The sequence below is a fragment of the Felis catus genome, chromosome B4 (assembly GCF_018350175.1).
Source record: "Felis catus isolate Fca126 chromosome B4, F.catus_Fca126_mat1.0, whole genome shotgun sequence".
Classification (NCBI taxonomy): Eukaryota; Metazoa; Chordata; class Mammalia; order Carnivora; family Felidae; genus Felis; species Felis catus.
In genome coordinates, this window is record NC_058374.1 from 107622665 (window position 1) to 107637415 (window position 14751).

General features: G+C 33.2%; 1 protein-coding gene across 13 annotated transcripts in view; it reads left to right on the forward strand.

Moving 5' to 3' along the window:
- The window catches only part of LRRIQ1 (leucine rich repeats and IQ motif containing 1), a 232830-nt gene that overhangs the window by 606 nt on the left and 217473 nt on the right, over positions 1-14751 (forward strand). For all 13 annotated transcript variants that reach the window (XM_019835297.3, XM_019835298.3, XM_019835299.3 and 10 more), the window contains exons 2-6: positions 4229-4372; positions 5990-6101; positions 10169-10260; positions 11627-11744; positions 12780-13003. In XM_019835297.3, coding sequence (XP_019690856.2) covers positions 4229-4372; positions 5990-6101; positions 10169-10260; positions 11627-11744; positions 12780-13003 — 690 coding nt within the window. The remainder of the gene's footprint in view (positions 1-4228; positions 4373-5989; positions 6102-10168; positions 10261-11626; positions 11745-12779; positions 13004-14751) is intronic.

A 14751-nucleotide genomic window follows, 5' to 3' on the forward strand; every position in this document is an offset into this window, starting at 1 on the left:
TTTACTGTAGCCCATTTACAGTGGGATACATCTAAGGCTGCACTGTCCCATCCTGTCACCACCAGGTGGCCGCTGTGGGCTTGAAAGGTCTTGAATTAAATTGAGATGGACTGTAGGTGTAAAACACACAGCACATTTTGAAGAATTAGCATACAAAACAAAAATATAAACTTTTTACATTGATCTTAATAATTAATAATTTTTGTACTGGCTACATGTTGAAATAATATTTTAGATATATTGGGTTAAATAAAATGTTATTAAAACGAATTTCACCTGTTTCTCTTTACTTTTTAAAAAGTTGCTACTAGACAATTTAAAATCACGTATGTGCTTGGATATGTAATTGGGGGCAGGCCGATCTAAACGTCCAGGAGATGAGCAGAGAGGGACATATAATGGAAAAGTCTCTTACCTTTACCCTATTCTATTTCTTTTCTTTCTACATAAAGTTTTGTGTACCTGTGCATTCTGCTTTATAACTATGTTTTTTTTTAAAAAAATCTAATTTTACATCTAACAAATATTTTGAATTGCACTTTAAGTGAGTTTGATAACAAGATAGCATTTTACACTGGTTCTGTTTTTTGTTTTGTTTTCCTTCGGAGGAGGGAGATTATGGGTAAAATTGAGTATATTAAAATGAGCTTTTAGAATTACAAAAGGAGTACCTACTCATGATTTTAAAAATCACTCAACATAAAGGTATGAAATGCAAATTGAAAGTTCCTCAAATTCTTCTAGAAAGTTTATGTGTTTAAAAAAAATGTGTGAATGTGTGTATAGTTACACAAAAGAGATATTACTTTACATATTTTTTGGCCATGTGCCTCTTTTCAATTATTTCTTCCTTGTTACCTTTCCACAGGAGCATAGTAAATATATATATTTTTAAAAGGACTTGTATAGTATTCCATTCTATGAATCCATCATAATCTATTTAACTGTTTTCTTAGTGAGTATTTAGGAGTTTTTAATTACATGTTTTATTGAGATAATTGTAGATTAACACCTAGTTTTAAGAAATAATGCAGAAATATCCCTTGTACACACTGTCCAGTGTCTCCTCATGGTAACATTTTTTAAATAAATTTTACTTTTTTTTAAAACGTTTCTTTATTTTGAAAGAGAGAGAGAGAAAGACAGAGAACGAACATGTGCACAAGCAAGGGAAGGGCAGAGAGAGAGGGAGAGAGAGAATCCCAAGCAGGCTCTGTGCTGTCAGCAGAGCCTGACACGGGGCTCAAACTCAGGGAACATGAGATCATGACCTGAGCTGAAATAAAGAGTTAGACATTTAACTGATTGAGGCACGCAGATGTCCCCAGTAGTAACATTTTGTAATGATAGTCTGATATCAGAATATTAATATTGACACAGTCTGCTAATCTTACTCGGTTTTCCTCAGTTTTCCTTGTACTCATTTGTGTGTATGATATATAATTTTTATCATCTGAATATACTCACTTATCTATTACTACAATCAAGATACTGAGCAGCTCCAATGCTACAAGGATCTTTCATGTTGCCCTTTCATGACCATAGCCACCTTCCTCCAACTCCATCCACCCCTTACTCCTGGGAATCACTAATCTTTCCTCCACTTATAAAATTTTGTCATTTCAAAATGTTACATAAGTGGAATCATATAGTATGTTACCTTTTGGTTTGGGCTTTTGCTCAACATAGTTCCCTAGAAATTCAAGGAGATTTATCAATATGGTGACGTGTAGTAAAATCTATTCCTTTTATTTCTGAGTAGTATTGCATGGTATGGATGTGCTAGAATTGGTTTAACCATTCATCTACTGAGGGACATTTTGCTTGTTTCCAGTTTGAGGCTATTATGAATAAAACCGTCGTGAACACTCATGTACAAGTTTTAGTGTGTGAAAATAAATTTTTATTTCTCTGGAATAAATGCCCAATAGTATAGGCAATAAGTGAAGATCAGTCCAATTAAATCATTTGTATGTGAAAGAAAGGTATGTAATATGTATAGCTATAGGACAGGCAGGCACAGGTTGTTAGTTTGATTTTTGGATGGGAGTGAACTGATTGTGTTTATGTGTAGAAGAGAGGCAAGTGGAATAAAAATGTATGGCGAGGCAATAAACAGAAAAAATAGTGGATGGAACACAGTTCAATATGTGAGAAATTGTCAGATTCAAAGCATAGGTACAAGATTATACTTTATTAGGAAGGGGTTCCTCTCCAAGTAAGATGAATATGAAAAGATTTCAGGAAAAGAAATAGGAAAATGAGGATGTTTCATTTTCTTTGTTAACTAGATCATAAACTATGAACACAGGATACTGTCTTATTTAATCAATGTATTTCTATCCCTAGTAGTGATGTTGGCTCCCAAAAACTTGATTTTGAGATGAGTAAAAGAAGGAAAAGAGGAGGGAAGGAAGGAAGGAAAGAAGGAAGGAAAGAAGGAAGAAAGGAAGAAGAGTCAAGAACACATCACTGGAAAGGCCAGGGACCTGAGGAAATAATTAAAGTTTGGAATAGTCTGGAAAACAAAATACTAGTACAGAATTTTTCAAACTTTCTTTTCTTAAACCAAGACCCACAGTAAAACAAATACACAACTACACTGCAGCTCATGTACACATGCATACATATATACCCATTTACAAGTGAAACAAAAGTTTTAAAAACTATTTTTATCTTTAACATATATAGTTAACTTATAGTTTCTTTTATGACCTACCCTATTTTTTCCTATCCTATTCCATCACTAAAACTTTATGATCAAGAGCCACTGAATTAATATCTGGATTCACGAATTATCATCTGAAATTTGTGTCTGGTGTAAGAAAGTGGTCCAGGTTCATTCTTCTGCATGTTGTTGTACAGTTTTCCCAGCACCACTTGCTGAAGAGACTGTCTTTATTCCATTGGATATTCTTTCCTGCTTTGTCAAAGATTAGTTGGTCATATGTTTGTGGGTCCATTTTTGGGTTCTCTATTGTGTTCCATTGATTTGAGTGTCTGTTTTTGTGGCATATAATCTGAAATTTGAAGACTGTTGGATTAAGAGATGTTAAGAAAGATTGCTGCGCAGATGAAGAGCTTGACTAAGTTTGTAGGACATGTTGTAGCGGGAAGAGTCCTGGCTTTGTATCTCTCAATTAGGGTCCTGTTTCCATTGCTTATTAGCATAATGACTATGCACAGTTAAGTAAATTCTTCAAACCTTGGTTTTATTATTAATACAATGACTATAATGACCTTAACCCTGTTAATTTACTCTGATAACTGTTAATCACACAAGTGTCTTCTAGTGCCTGGCTTGTCACAGATACTCAATACATGGAAGCTAATGCTGGTTGATGATGTGATGATTATGTGAAGATATACTGTAATGTATTGCTTGATCCATAGCCATTATAATCATTAAAGATTTAAATAAAATAAGTATTAATCTTATATACTATCCATATATCCATATGGATATCCATATATTGTCCATTATTATAACATCCATTATCCATTATGGATATCTGTATATTATCCATTATTATAACATGTTGTTGTTGTTAAAAACAGATGACTATCTATAGTAAAATTGACAACTATGAGTTAATGAGTAGAAAATAACCATATATTGCCCCATGTATAGACTTGAGTTGTTCTCTTTTGAGTATTCGAATCTTCGAATATTCAAGCTGTTCAGAGGTATTTTTCCCTTAATTATACCCATGAGGATGAATTTTACTGTGATGTTTCTTGGTTCAGGAAGCTAAGACAGTCCATTCCATGTGACTTTTCCCTTACAGAATTAAGAGATTAGTATTAGAGTTGATCATTTTGTAGTCACACATTAAAAAATAATGAATTAACGGAGAGATAAAACAATGTTTTCTAATATATGGTACTACCATAATAAGATATGATAAAAGTTTCCTAGATGAAAACATGTTTACACAGAACATTGGTATGACACATTAAACAACCCATAGTTTTTACTCATTTTAGCTACTTCAATTCTCTTTATTTTTTTAAATTATTTATTTATTTTGAGAGACAGAGAGACAGAGAGAGAGGGAGAGAGAGAATCCCAAGCAGGCTTCATGCTGTCATCAAGAAGCCCAATGCAGGGCTCGATCCCACAACCCTGGGATCATGACCTAAGCAGAAATAGTCAGACCCTTAACTGACTGAGCCACCCAGGCACCTCTCAATTCTCCTTAAATGGTTTTGTGTTTTATTATGAAAGATGATGGAAAACAACAATGATGATGAAGCAAAGCTCGAAGAAGAAATAGAAGCTGAATTGGATAAAATCAGCATTTCTTCATTGGAAAAAGATGATGATGATAGTGATTCAAAATCAGAAACCCAGAGTGTTGATAGTGATACAGTAAGTGTTAAATACTGGACTTTTAGGAGCCTTTTAACTGGAGTAAACTTTTCAGGAGAAATATTACTTTTCTCAGTGTGTTTTACGTAGTTATATAATTTTTTAACTTATGATCCCTTTTAAACAATGTGTATTGTTAGATATTTTAATATAAAAATGAAAATAGAAATCACATATAATTTCATATGCATATGTGTGGGGTTTTTTTGCAAAATTGGGATTATATTATACATGTAATTATTTATATCCTGCTTTTTTTTACTTCCTCATGAGTGTCTTAATGTTATTAGATATACATGAAAAACAAAATTTATGTAAACTCTTTAGATCTATAGAAATAGTTATTTTTTTGGAAATCAAATATATCTTCTTTTCATTTGTGCATTTTCCCCAGTGTTTATATGCTTAGAAAATTTATTCACAGATTAATTCTTTTACATCAAAATCCTTAAACTAATGGGAATTTATTTTCAATTATGTTATAAAATGTAGATCTAGCTAGAAATTTTCCTGTATGTATTTAGTTAATATTATTAATATCACTTGATGAATAATTTACCTCTTCTCAATTGATCTGCCTTTTTTTATAATTAAATTTTTTAATGTTTATTTATTTTTGAGAGACAGAGAGAGACAGCATGAGCAAGAGAGGGGCAGAAAGAGGGAGACCCAGAATATGAAGCAGGCTCCAGGCTCTGAGCTTTCAGCGCAGAGCCTGACGTGGGGCTTGAAACTCTGGAGCCCTGAGATCATGACCTGAGCCAAAGTCGGTTGCTCAACTGAATGAGCCACCCAGGTGCCCCTGAACTGCTTTTTTTTTTTTTAAGTTTATTTATTTATTTTGAGAGAGAGAGAGAGAGAGAGAGAAGGAATGTGAGCAGGGGAGGGGCAGAAAGGGAGGGAGAAGGAGAGACAGAGAGACAGAGAGACAGAGAGACAGAGAGAGAAAATGAGAATGAATCTTAAGCAGGCTCCATGCTGTCAGCACAGAGCCCTATGCAGGGCTCGAACTCATGAACCATGACATCATGACTTGAGCTGAAATCAAGAGTCGAATGTTTAACTGACTGAGCCACCAAGGGACCTCTCAATTGATTTGTCCTATCTTTTGTATATGTTTAGCTCTATGTAAGATTATTCTTTTCCGTTATTCTGTTAGTTTTGGCCTATTGTAGTTTTTTAAGTATCAAATAGGTAAAATTGCTTTAGTTGTTTTGCTCTTTGAAATCTCCACTAAGCTTTTTCTAAAAACAAAAACAAAAACAACTCATTTGTTAAATTTCAAAAAGCAGTTCTACTTTGATTTTCCATTAGGATTGAAATAACCTATATACTACTTTTGGAAAGTTAATATTTTTACATTATAATGATAATAGTAATGATATTCAAATGAGACAAACAATTCTGAAATTTTTCATTTAAATGTGAAATCCAACAGAATCATGGATGTGCTTCATAACCACTTGAAAATGAAGAGCAAATTTTAACCGATATACTTGTTTGAACTTATTCACATATTTTGCTCAAATTTTTGGTGTATCAAAACTTTTATCAAATATTTGATACATAGGTTTAATAAACAATTTAACCATTGATTTCATGTTTTTTAAATTTGAGGATGTGGATGAGTTACCTGAGTCAGTTCTTCACTGTATTGACATCATAAAGAATAAGAGTAAAACTGTTGAAGAGCTCATTCTTCAGGACTTGGAAGATACAGAGGTTTTAAGTAAGTACAGTTTTTAACTGCTTGGCAGATAAGTTTTCTGTAAGCAGGAGTGATTTATAATTTAGAAAATTATATTGTTTCAAGTTCTTATCTGTTGTTATACACATGTATGTGCATTTGTCTCTAGTATATAATATACGAGATTTTTATTTACTCCATTAATTTATTTCCTGTATTACTTTCCTTATATGTCTAATAAATAGTAGCCACCAACAGTTTCTTTTACCAGTCTTAATTAAAACCAGAGATTGTATTACAGCTGTTTCTTTTTTAAAAAATTTTTTAATGTTTGTTTATTTTTTTGAGAGAGAGACAGAACACGAGCGGGAGAGGGGCTGAGAGACAGGGACACAGAATCTGAAGCAAGCTCCAGGCTCCATGCTCTCAGTACAGAGTCTGATGTGGGACTCAAACCCATGAACCTCGAGATCATGACCTGAGCCAAAGACTGAAGCTAAACTGACTCTGTGACGGTTGGTTCTTGAACAATGCTGGTTCAAATTACATGGGTCATTTATGCACAGATTTTTTTACAGTATTATAAAATGGATTTTCTTTTCCTTATGATTTTCTTAATAACATTTTAATTTCTCTAGCTTACTTTGTTGTAAGAATACAGTACATTATACACATAGTATATAAAATATATGTTAATAGACTTTATGTTATTGGTAAGCTTTCTGGTCTACAGTAGGCTATTGGTAGTTATGTTTTGGGGGATCAAAAGCTATATGCAGATTTTTTACTACATGGGGGTTGTCACTTGTAATCCCCATGTTGATCAAGGATCATCTGTACTTTGCATTAAAGAAAAGAAAATTGGTTGCAGGAATATTTTAGAAGTATCAGTTTATACATCTTTTTGGAGAAAAACAATTTATATCAGAAGGCTAACAAGTTTTATTTGATTCAGCTGAGCAAATTTACTTCTTGAAATTATTCTAAGAACAATAGAATGATTAAAGATTTAATTAGAATTAATCAAGGTTTAGTTTATAATGAAAAATGGCAACAGCCTAAGTGTTTAATAGGATCTTAGTGTGTGCAACTACACCCATTAAAAAAGATGGCTTAGATGATATTTAATAGCATAAAAATATTCATGATGTAGTGTTTATTATAAAAGTCAGTGTTATTTATGCAAATATTAGTGTAAGTTACAATATGGATATTCATAGATATTCATTCAACAAATATTGCTGTGTAAAATGATCTGTTTTAGCTACTAAGACTATAACACAGAACAAAATAGACAAAGGTCCTGCTTTCCTATTCTAATGTTCCAGTGTAGGGAGATAGACTATAAATAAATAAATATGTAATATTTTAATCATGATAACTTCTATGAAGGAAAAAGTTTAAGATAGGGGATAGAGATTGGAGGTTGCCGTTTTAGGTAGGGTAAGTCAGGGAAGGCCTCTCTGAGAAAGTAATATTTAAGCAATGACTGAAAGGTAAGCCACATGGACATCTCAGTGAATGAGAAGGTGAGCTACGTGGATATCTAGAGAGACAGTGTTCCAGAAAGAAGGATGTGTAAAGGCCAAAGCACAGATCATATACGTGTCAGATCATAGAGGGCTCTTATAAATCATGGTCTGGACTTTGGATTCTACTCTCTGTATGCTAAGGTTTTTGAGTAAAGAGTGACAGTATCTGACACATTTTGAGACAATCATTCTGGTGATTATGTAGAAAAGATGACTTGAGGTAGCAAAAGTCTACTACAAAACTGTTGTAATAGTCTGGTTAGAAATGAGAGTGATTTGAGTAGAAATGATAAAAAATAGCCATATTTAAGAAACCATTTTTAAGGTAAAAAGAACCAAATGGATGTTTTATTGGTGGATTGGAATGAAAGGAAGAGAGGAAATTGACTCCCAAGATTTTTGTCCTGAGAACCTGTGTGCATATATAAATACTTACTATATGTAGATGCTTCAAATTTTGGCAGTGACTATCTTTAGTTGAGTTATAGGGAATTTTAATGTTTTTTTATATTTATATTTCCTGAAGTAAATATAATGAAAGTAAGTATATTATAAATATATTAGCAATTATATAGCCTAATTAAGAAAAAATAGAAGGAAACACAATCATAGAAAATTAGTTACATAAAAGGTTATATAATTACAGTTGTAGCAGTGGTTTAGAAAATGATGAGATATTATGTATCATTCTAATGAAATAAGTTTGATAGTATCAAAGAATAGAATAATTTTTCAAGAAAATTCAAATTATCAAAATTGTTTGAAAAGGGTGGAAAACATGATTAAATTGATAACCTGACAATAAGGTGGAAAAGGTTTCCTTCTCAAATGTCATTAGAAATTAGTATGATTTTTGGGGCACCTGGGTGGCTCAGTCGGTTAAGTGTCTGACTTCAGCTCAGGTCATGATCTCAAGACTTGTGAGTTCGAGCCCCACATTGGGCTGTGTGCTGACAGATCAGACCCTTGAGCCGGCTTCAGATACTGTGACTCCCTCTCCCTGCTCCTCCCCTGTTGCGCTCTGTGTGTCTCTCTCTCTCAAAAATAAATAAACATTAAAAAAAAATTAAAGAAATTAGTATAATTTTAAAAAAGAAAAAAAGAAATCAGTATGATTTTACAACTGATTTCTTACAATCCACAAGGATAAACAAATCTGAAGATTATATTTCATTTATAAAAAGCTACATATTTCAAATATAAATCTGTACAAGCACGACACACATACAAAAGAAGCCAGAGGCTAATTTCATTTTTGAATGTAGATATTTTGTTTAGGGCTCTCATTTGTAGACAGAAGCTACTTTAGCTCCTTTAAGCAGAAACGTTTTTGGGGTATTTGTGTGTTTGTTTTTATGCATAGAGTAGATGTTTTGGTTACTTATTGCTGCAAAACAAACTGAGTGGTTTAAAATAACAATATGTTATTATCTTTTATGGTTCTGTGGGTTGACTGAGCTTAAATAGGCAGTTCTTGCTTAGATTTCTGTATGCATTTACAGTTAGATCTTAATAGGAATGCAGTTAGCTGAAGTCTTTAGTCTTCACATGTAATATTTTTAGGAAAATAAAGACTTAAATATATCACAGAATCTAAATCACCCTCTGAAACCTGGCTTCAAAGAAATCTGTAGAATGTTATTTTTGCTTTCAACCTCTCACATAGGAAATCATGCTGGTAAGGCTGTGAGTAGGTGTTGAAGACAATATATGCTATCGGACAAAACTGGTGTGAAGAGGTAGTTAACCAGCAGAACAGTCATCTGTAAAAAATAGTTCACTAGTAGGAGAGGTTCCCAGGATAGAACACATTAGCTGAATAAGGACAAAAAAAAAAAACAACAAACAAACTACATCTACACAAATGGTAACAGGACAATAAAATTCAACAAAAAACACATAAAACCAGGAATGAAAGCTCACTTCATTCACATTAGTAATTATAATCTTTTAAATTAGTAATTTTATTAAAGTATTTTTAATATCTTGTGCAAGCTTATATTGCTAGTTTTTGGCAGGTAGAATTGAACTTTTGTTGATTTCTAATTAGGGCATCATTGCAGTATAAAACAGCATTATTCTGTGTACATGGAAAATAAACTTCAGTATAAAATATGAAAGGTGATCAAAAGAGTGCTTTATAAATTTATTACTTTTATTTTTAGGACAAAGATTACAGATTTCCTCTGTTCTTTATTTTTCATTATTTTCCTATTGTTTTGTGTGACTCATCATCGAGTCACTGATAGAGGTTCCTGGATGACTCCGTCGGTTAAGCATCTAAGTCTTGTTTTCTGCTCAGGTCATGATCTCATGGTTCTTAAGATCAAGCCCTGTGTCAGGCTCTGCATTGACAGCATGGAGCCTGCTTGGGATTCTTTCTCTCCCCCTCACCCTGCCTCTCCCACACTCATGCGCATGTGCATATACTCTCTCTCTGTCTCTCTCCCAAAACAAATAAAAAGAATATACTATGATAGAATTTGAGATTAAAGAATGACGAAAGCGTTTGAGATTTTAACGTGTTTTGCCTTGCTCTCTAATATTTAAAGCTATAATATTTTTTTCTTTTTCTAGACTATAGTTATGGAGTGGTTTCTAATAATCATATGCATTTAAAGATAGAATTATCAACTGAACATAAAGAAAATCCGGAACAATTAATAAAGGTATATGATCAATATTTGACTGAAAGTACTCAATATTACAGGTAGAAATTTACCTTTCCCTCTTATAAAGGATGCTAGTTCACTCATTTAAAGTTCACTGATTAAAAATTAAAAATTTAATTATTTTTAAGCAAATAATATTTAGCATTGTGCTTTTCTCTGGCATGTAATAGACAACAACTCAAATTTCAACCTTTAAAAATATTAGAAATAGTGATTTGAACCGTCAGTACCTGGAAATTTAACTATATTGTGTGATTATTTTTTCCCTAAAATCTCCAAGGAAGAAAACAATGACTATAATATTAATTACCTTGCTTAGGAATGTACTGTTACAGTAGAGACTTTAAATACCCTATGGAAAATTTAAAAATAGAACATCTTATGTTAGTTAAAAAAAGATAAAATAAAAACATTCTTAAAGAAATAATATGAAAGGAGAGCCTAGCATTTTTGGTTAAAACCTCTAGAAATGTATTTGAGAAAGTTTCTTCTACAGGTTCAGCATTTTGGACTCTTTTACTTCTCATTTTACCCAACTATGTCTAATTTTACTAACTCTACTCCTGGTCCCTATGATGTTTAGTGTAATTTTAAAGTTGCTTATATATATATGTCTCTGGACTCCCTTTTTTTGGTAACAAACTTGAAATATTAATTTTGAATTATCATACTGCTACTTCATTGAAATAGATGTCCTATATCTTACCAGCTAGAATATGGTGCAGGTCTAATTATAGAAAAGTATTCATCAATATTACGACTTTTTCATAATTTAGGTTAAAGTAGCAAATAGTTGTTTTTTAAATGTACTGAATATATCAGCAGTTTGTATATGTGAGCAATCGCTCTAATTGAGAAATATAGAAATATATTAGGAGGAAAACATTAGTAGAAACATTTGGAAATAATTTTCAAGGAATTTCTTTGTTTTCATTTGAGTATAGTTAACACACAGTATTACATTAGCTTCAGGTATACAGCAGAGTAATAAAACATCTCCACACATCATGCTATGCTTACCACAAATGTAGCTACTGTCTGTTACCATAAATGGCTATATACCGTCGACTGCATTCCTAATGCTATACCTTTTATTCCTACGACTTATTCGTTCCACAGATTTTCAAGCAGTTTAACTGAATAGTGTGGATGAATATCAGAGAGTGCTTCGAATTCTGAAAAATAAGGAGGGCAAAATATAGTCTGTTTGCATGGGAAAAACATTTTTAGTGCGCTATAGAGTTGTATTTGAGAGATTCAAAGTAAATAAAGTTCTAGATATGTGTATGTAAATACTTGATACATTATTAAAGCGATTGCTTGACTCTTTCTTTAATTATTGGCATTCTTTTTAACCTCTTAGATGTTATCTGAAATAGAAAAAGAAGAATTTCTGAGGAGTAAAACCCATTGTAGCAGTCCTGATTCTATTCCAGAGCCTGGTCCTCATGATTTGCCTGTAGATGAACATGTTTTGTCAGGTGGGCTAAATGCTGAATGATAGTTTTGATAATTTTAATGTGATTTACTGTAGTTATCTGAAAAATGATTAAGAGTTTTCTTTTGACATTTAGAAAAATACAATCCTGATATTTGAAAATTATTATGCTTTACTTATTTAATTTCATATTTTCATAGTTTTTTAAAAAAATAATGTTTATTTATTTGTGTGAGAGGGAGAGACAGACAGAGCACAAGCGGGAGGGGCAGAAAGAGAGGAAGACACAGAATCTGAAGCAGGTTCCAGGCTCTGAGCTGTCAGCACAGAGCTTGACACAGAGCTTGAACTCATGAGCCACAAGATCATGATCTGAGCCGAAGTCAGATGCTTAACCGACCAAGCCACCATGGTGACCCCATATTTTCATAGTTTTTTATACCTCTTAAATTAACTTGATTTAAACATATTTAAAATTTTCCATCTATATAGCTGACTGAAATAGATATACTCAGCCTTGGATTTTTAAGTGTCCTTTAACTATGTTCCTTAAGTATCTTTTAAGTACAGCACACATACACATATTATGTTTTTACATTAAGTTTTGTGGTATATAGTTTAAGGCAACTTATGTAATTTCTTAATTGACTGAAATGGAACTCCCTTATATATGACTGCAATAGAATTTTTATGTATATTTAAGAATGTATTTTTTGCATATTGTCCCTTTTACTTTGGTAATACATTGACATTATTTCTTCATTTCAAAATTACCCTTATACTTTACATTAAATCAGTTTTGAGAGGTTAGATTTTTTTTTTTCTTTTTTGAGAGAACGAGAGTGTGAGCTGGGAGTGGCAGAAAGAGGGAAGGAGAGAGAATCTTAAGCAGGCTCCATTCCCAGCACAGAGCCCAATGTGGGTCTCAATCCCACAACTCTGAGATCATGTCCTGAGTTGAAATTAGGAGTTGAAATCAACTGACTGAGCTACCCAGGCACACCGAAAGGCATTATTTTAATAATAATAATAATAATAATAATAATAATAATAATAATGTTTCTCTTCATGAATGCAGATGATACTGATATAAATTTTGGATACTGTGAAGTGGAAGAAAGATGTAGGCAGTCTTTTGAAGCTTGGCAAGACAAACAGAAAGAACTGGAAGACCAAGAGAAAGAAACTCTCAAAGCTCAAAGGGATAGAGAACAAAAGCAATTTGAAGAAGAAGAGGAAAAGAGACATTGCTGGATGAAACAGTTTGAAGTTGAAAAGAAGAAATTAGAGAATATTCACAAGGTAAGGATTTTTTTTTTTATTTTTGTTGTTTTTCATACATTTTTTGAATCAGTAACTACTTCTGAATAGTACTGGTGTTTTGGATTATGGCATGGATTGAGCTATGTTCTGTGTATTTTTTTTAATAGAATTTTACTTTTTGGACCAAATGACATTAGAAAATTTTTTTTTAATATTTATCTTTGAGAGAGAGGGATAGGGGGTGGGGAGAGCCTGAGTGGGGGAGGAGTACAGAGAGAGGGGAACAGACGATCTGAAGCGGGCTCTGTGCTGACAGTAGAGAGCTCGATGCAGGGCTCGAACTCATAATCTGTGAGATCATGTCCTGAGCAGGAGTCAGACCCTAACTGACTGAGCCATCCAGGCACCCTATTCTGTGGGTTTTAAGTACTTCTGATAGTTGAAGCAATTGACTGTGGTAATAGGATTTACTATGGACTTCTTGATTAGTTTTCACTGTAATTCATTGGAATTTCAGATGCTTCTTTGGATCTTGGGGGTCCCCTGGGTCTATGAAGTTACAAAGATTGTCCTAGAAAGGCTGATACTTAGAACATAAACTGTTGTTTTTTCATACCCTTCTTATCATGGAAGAAGGCAACATAATTTACTTGATCATGAAATATCCTTGCTGTGTGGTCTAATATATAGCAATTACATGAAACATTTGGTTGAAGTGGTTCAACCATGTAGATGATGGCCTATGCCTTGCTCCCATATTGAGCTAATTCCTGGGCCAGAGATTTTTTGGTGTGAAGGAGTTTTATGTTGTTGTTTTAAAAAAAAAAAAATTTTAACGTTTATTTAGTTTTGAGAGACAGAGCACGAACAGGGGAGGGGCAGAGAAGGAGACACAGAATCCGAAGCAGGCTCCAGGCTCTGAGCTGTCAGCACAGAGCACCATGTGGGGCTCAAACTCACAAACGCAAGATCATGGCCTGAGCTAAGTCAGACACTCAACCCACTGATCCACCCAGGAGCCCCAGGAGTTTTATGTTTTTATTTTTGTTTCCTCCTAACCCTACCCCAGGGGGTCCACAACTTCAAGTCATGGTAGTGGTGTATTGAGAAACTGGTGAATTTTTAGGACTTGACTTTATGGGCATCAGAATGCCCATGAGCTTAGAATGTGTGGGTAACAGGCAGGACTGACTTCCCTGTCTTACATTACTAAAATTGACTTACATATTACCCACAACTTAATAGTTTTGACTGTTCTGTGTAGAGAGCATTGGCATATGGTCACTTATGCAGTTCAGGGTATTCTAGCCCTCCATGTTGAGTACATTGCATTTCCTGATTTTATAGAAAATAAATTAAAAACAATTATATTACAGAGCCAGTTTGGTTGTGGCTTTTTCTAATAGTGAACTGTGCATCCTTAACTTTCCTTTCATTATGTTTTCCTTCCCACAGACCATTTTAATCAGTCATTTCTGAAAGTCAGAAGCTTTTTTTTTTTTTAATTCCAGGAAACGCTTTAATATAATTAAGATTATTGGAGTAGTGTTTGCTGTCTTGTGCTTAAATGCATCATTGTTATTGATTCTTAGTGGTGTTTTCAGATTTAGAAGACATCTGACTTTTAAATTCTCTTCAAATAAATTGACACTTTTAATTGTTTTAAAGCAAAAATACATTGACTACCTCATTGGCAAAGCATTCAGCTATATGCTTAGATGACCCAGAGAGATCTAACACTTGGGGCCCACCCTCAAAGATTCTAACTTAGTTTCTAAAAGTAATTT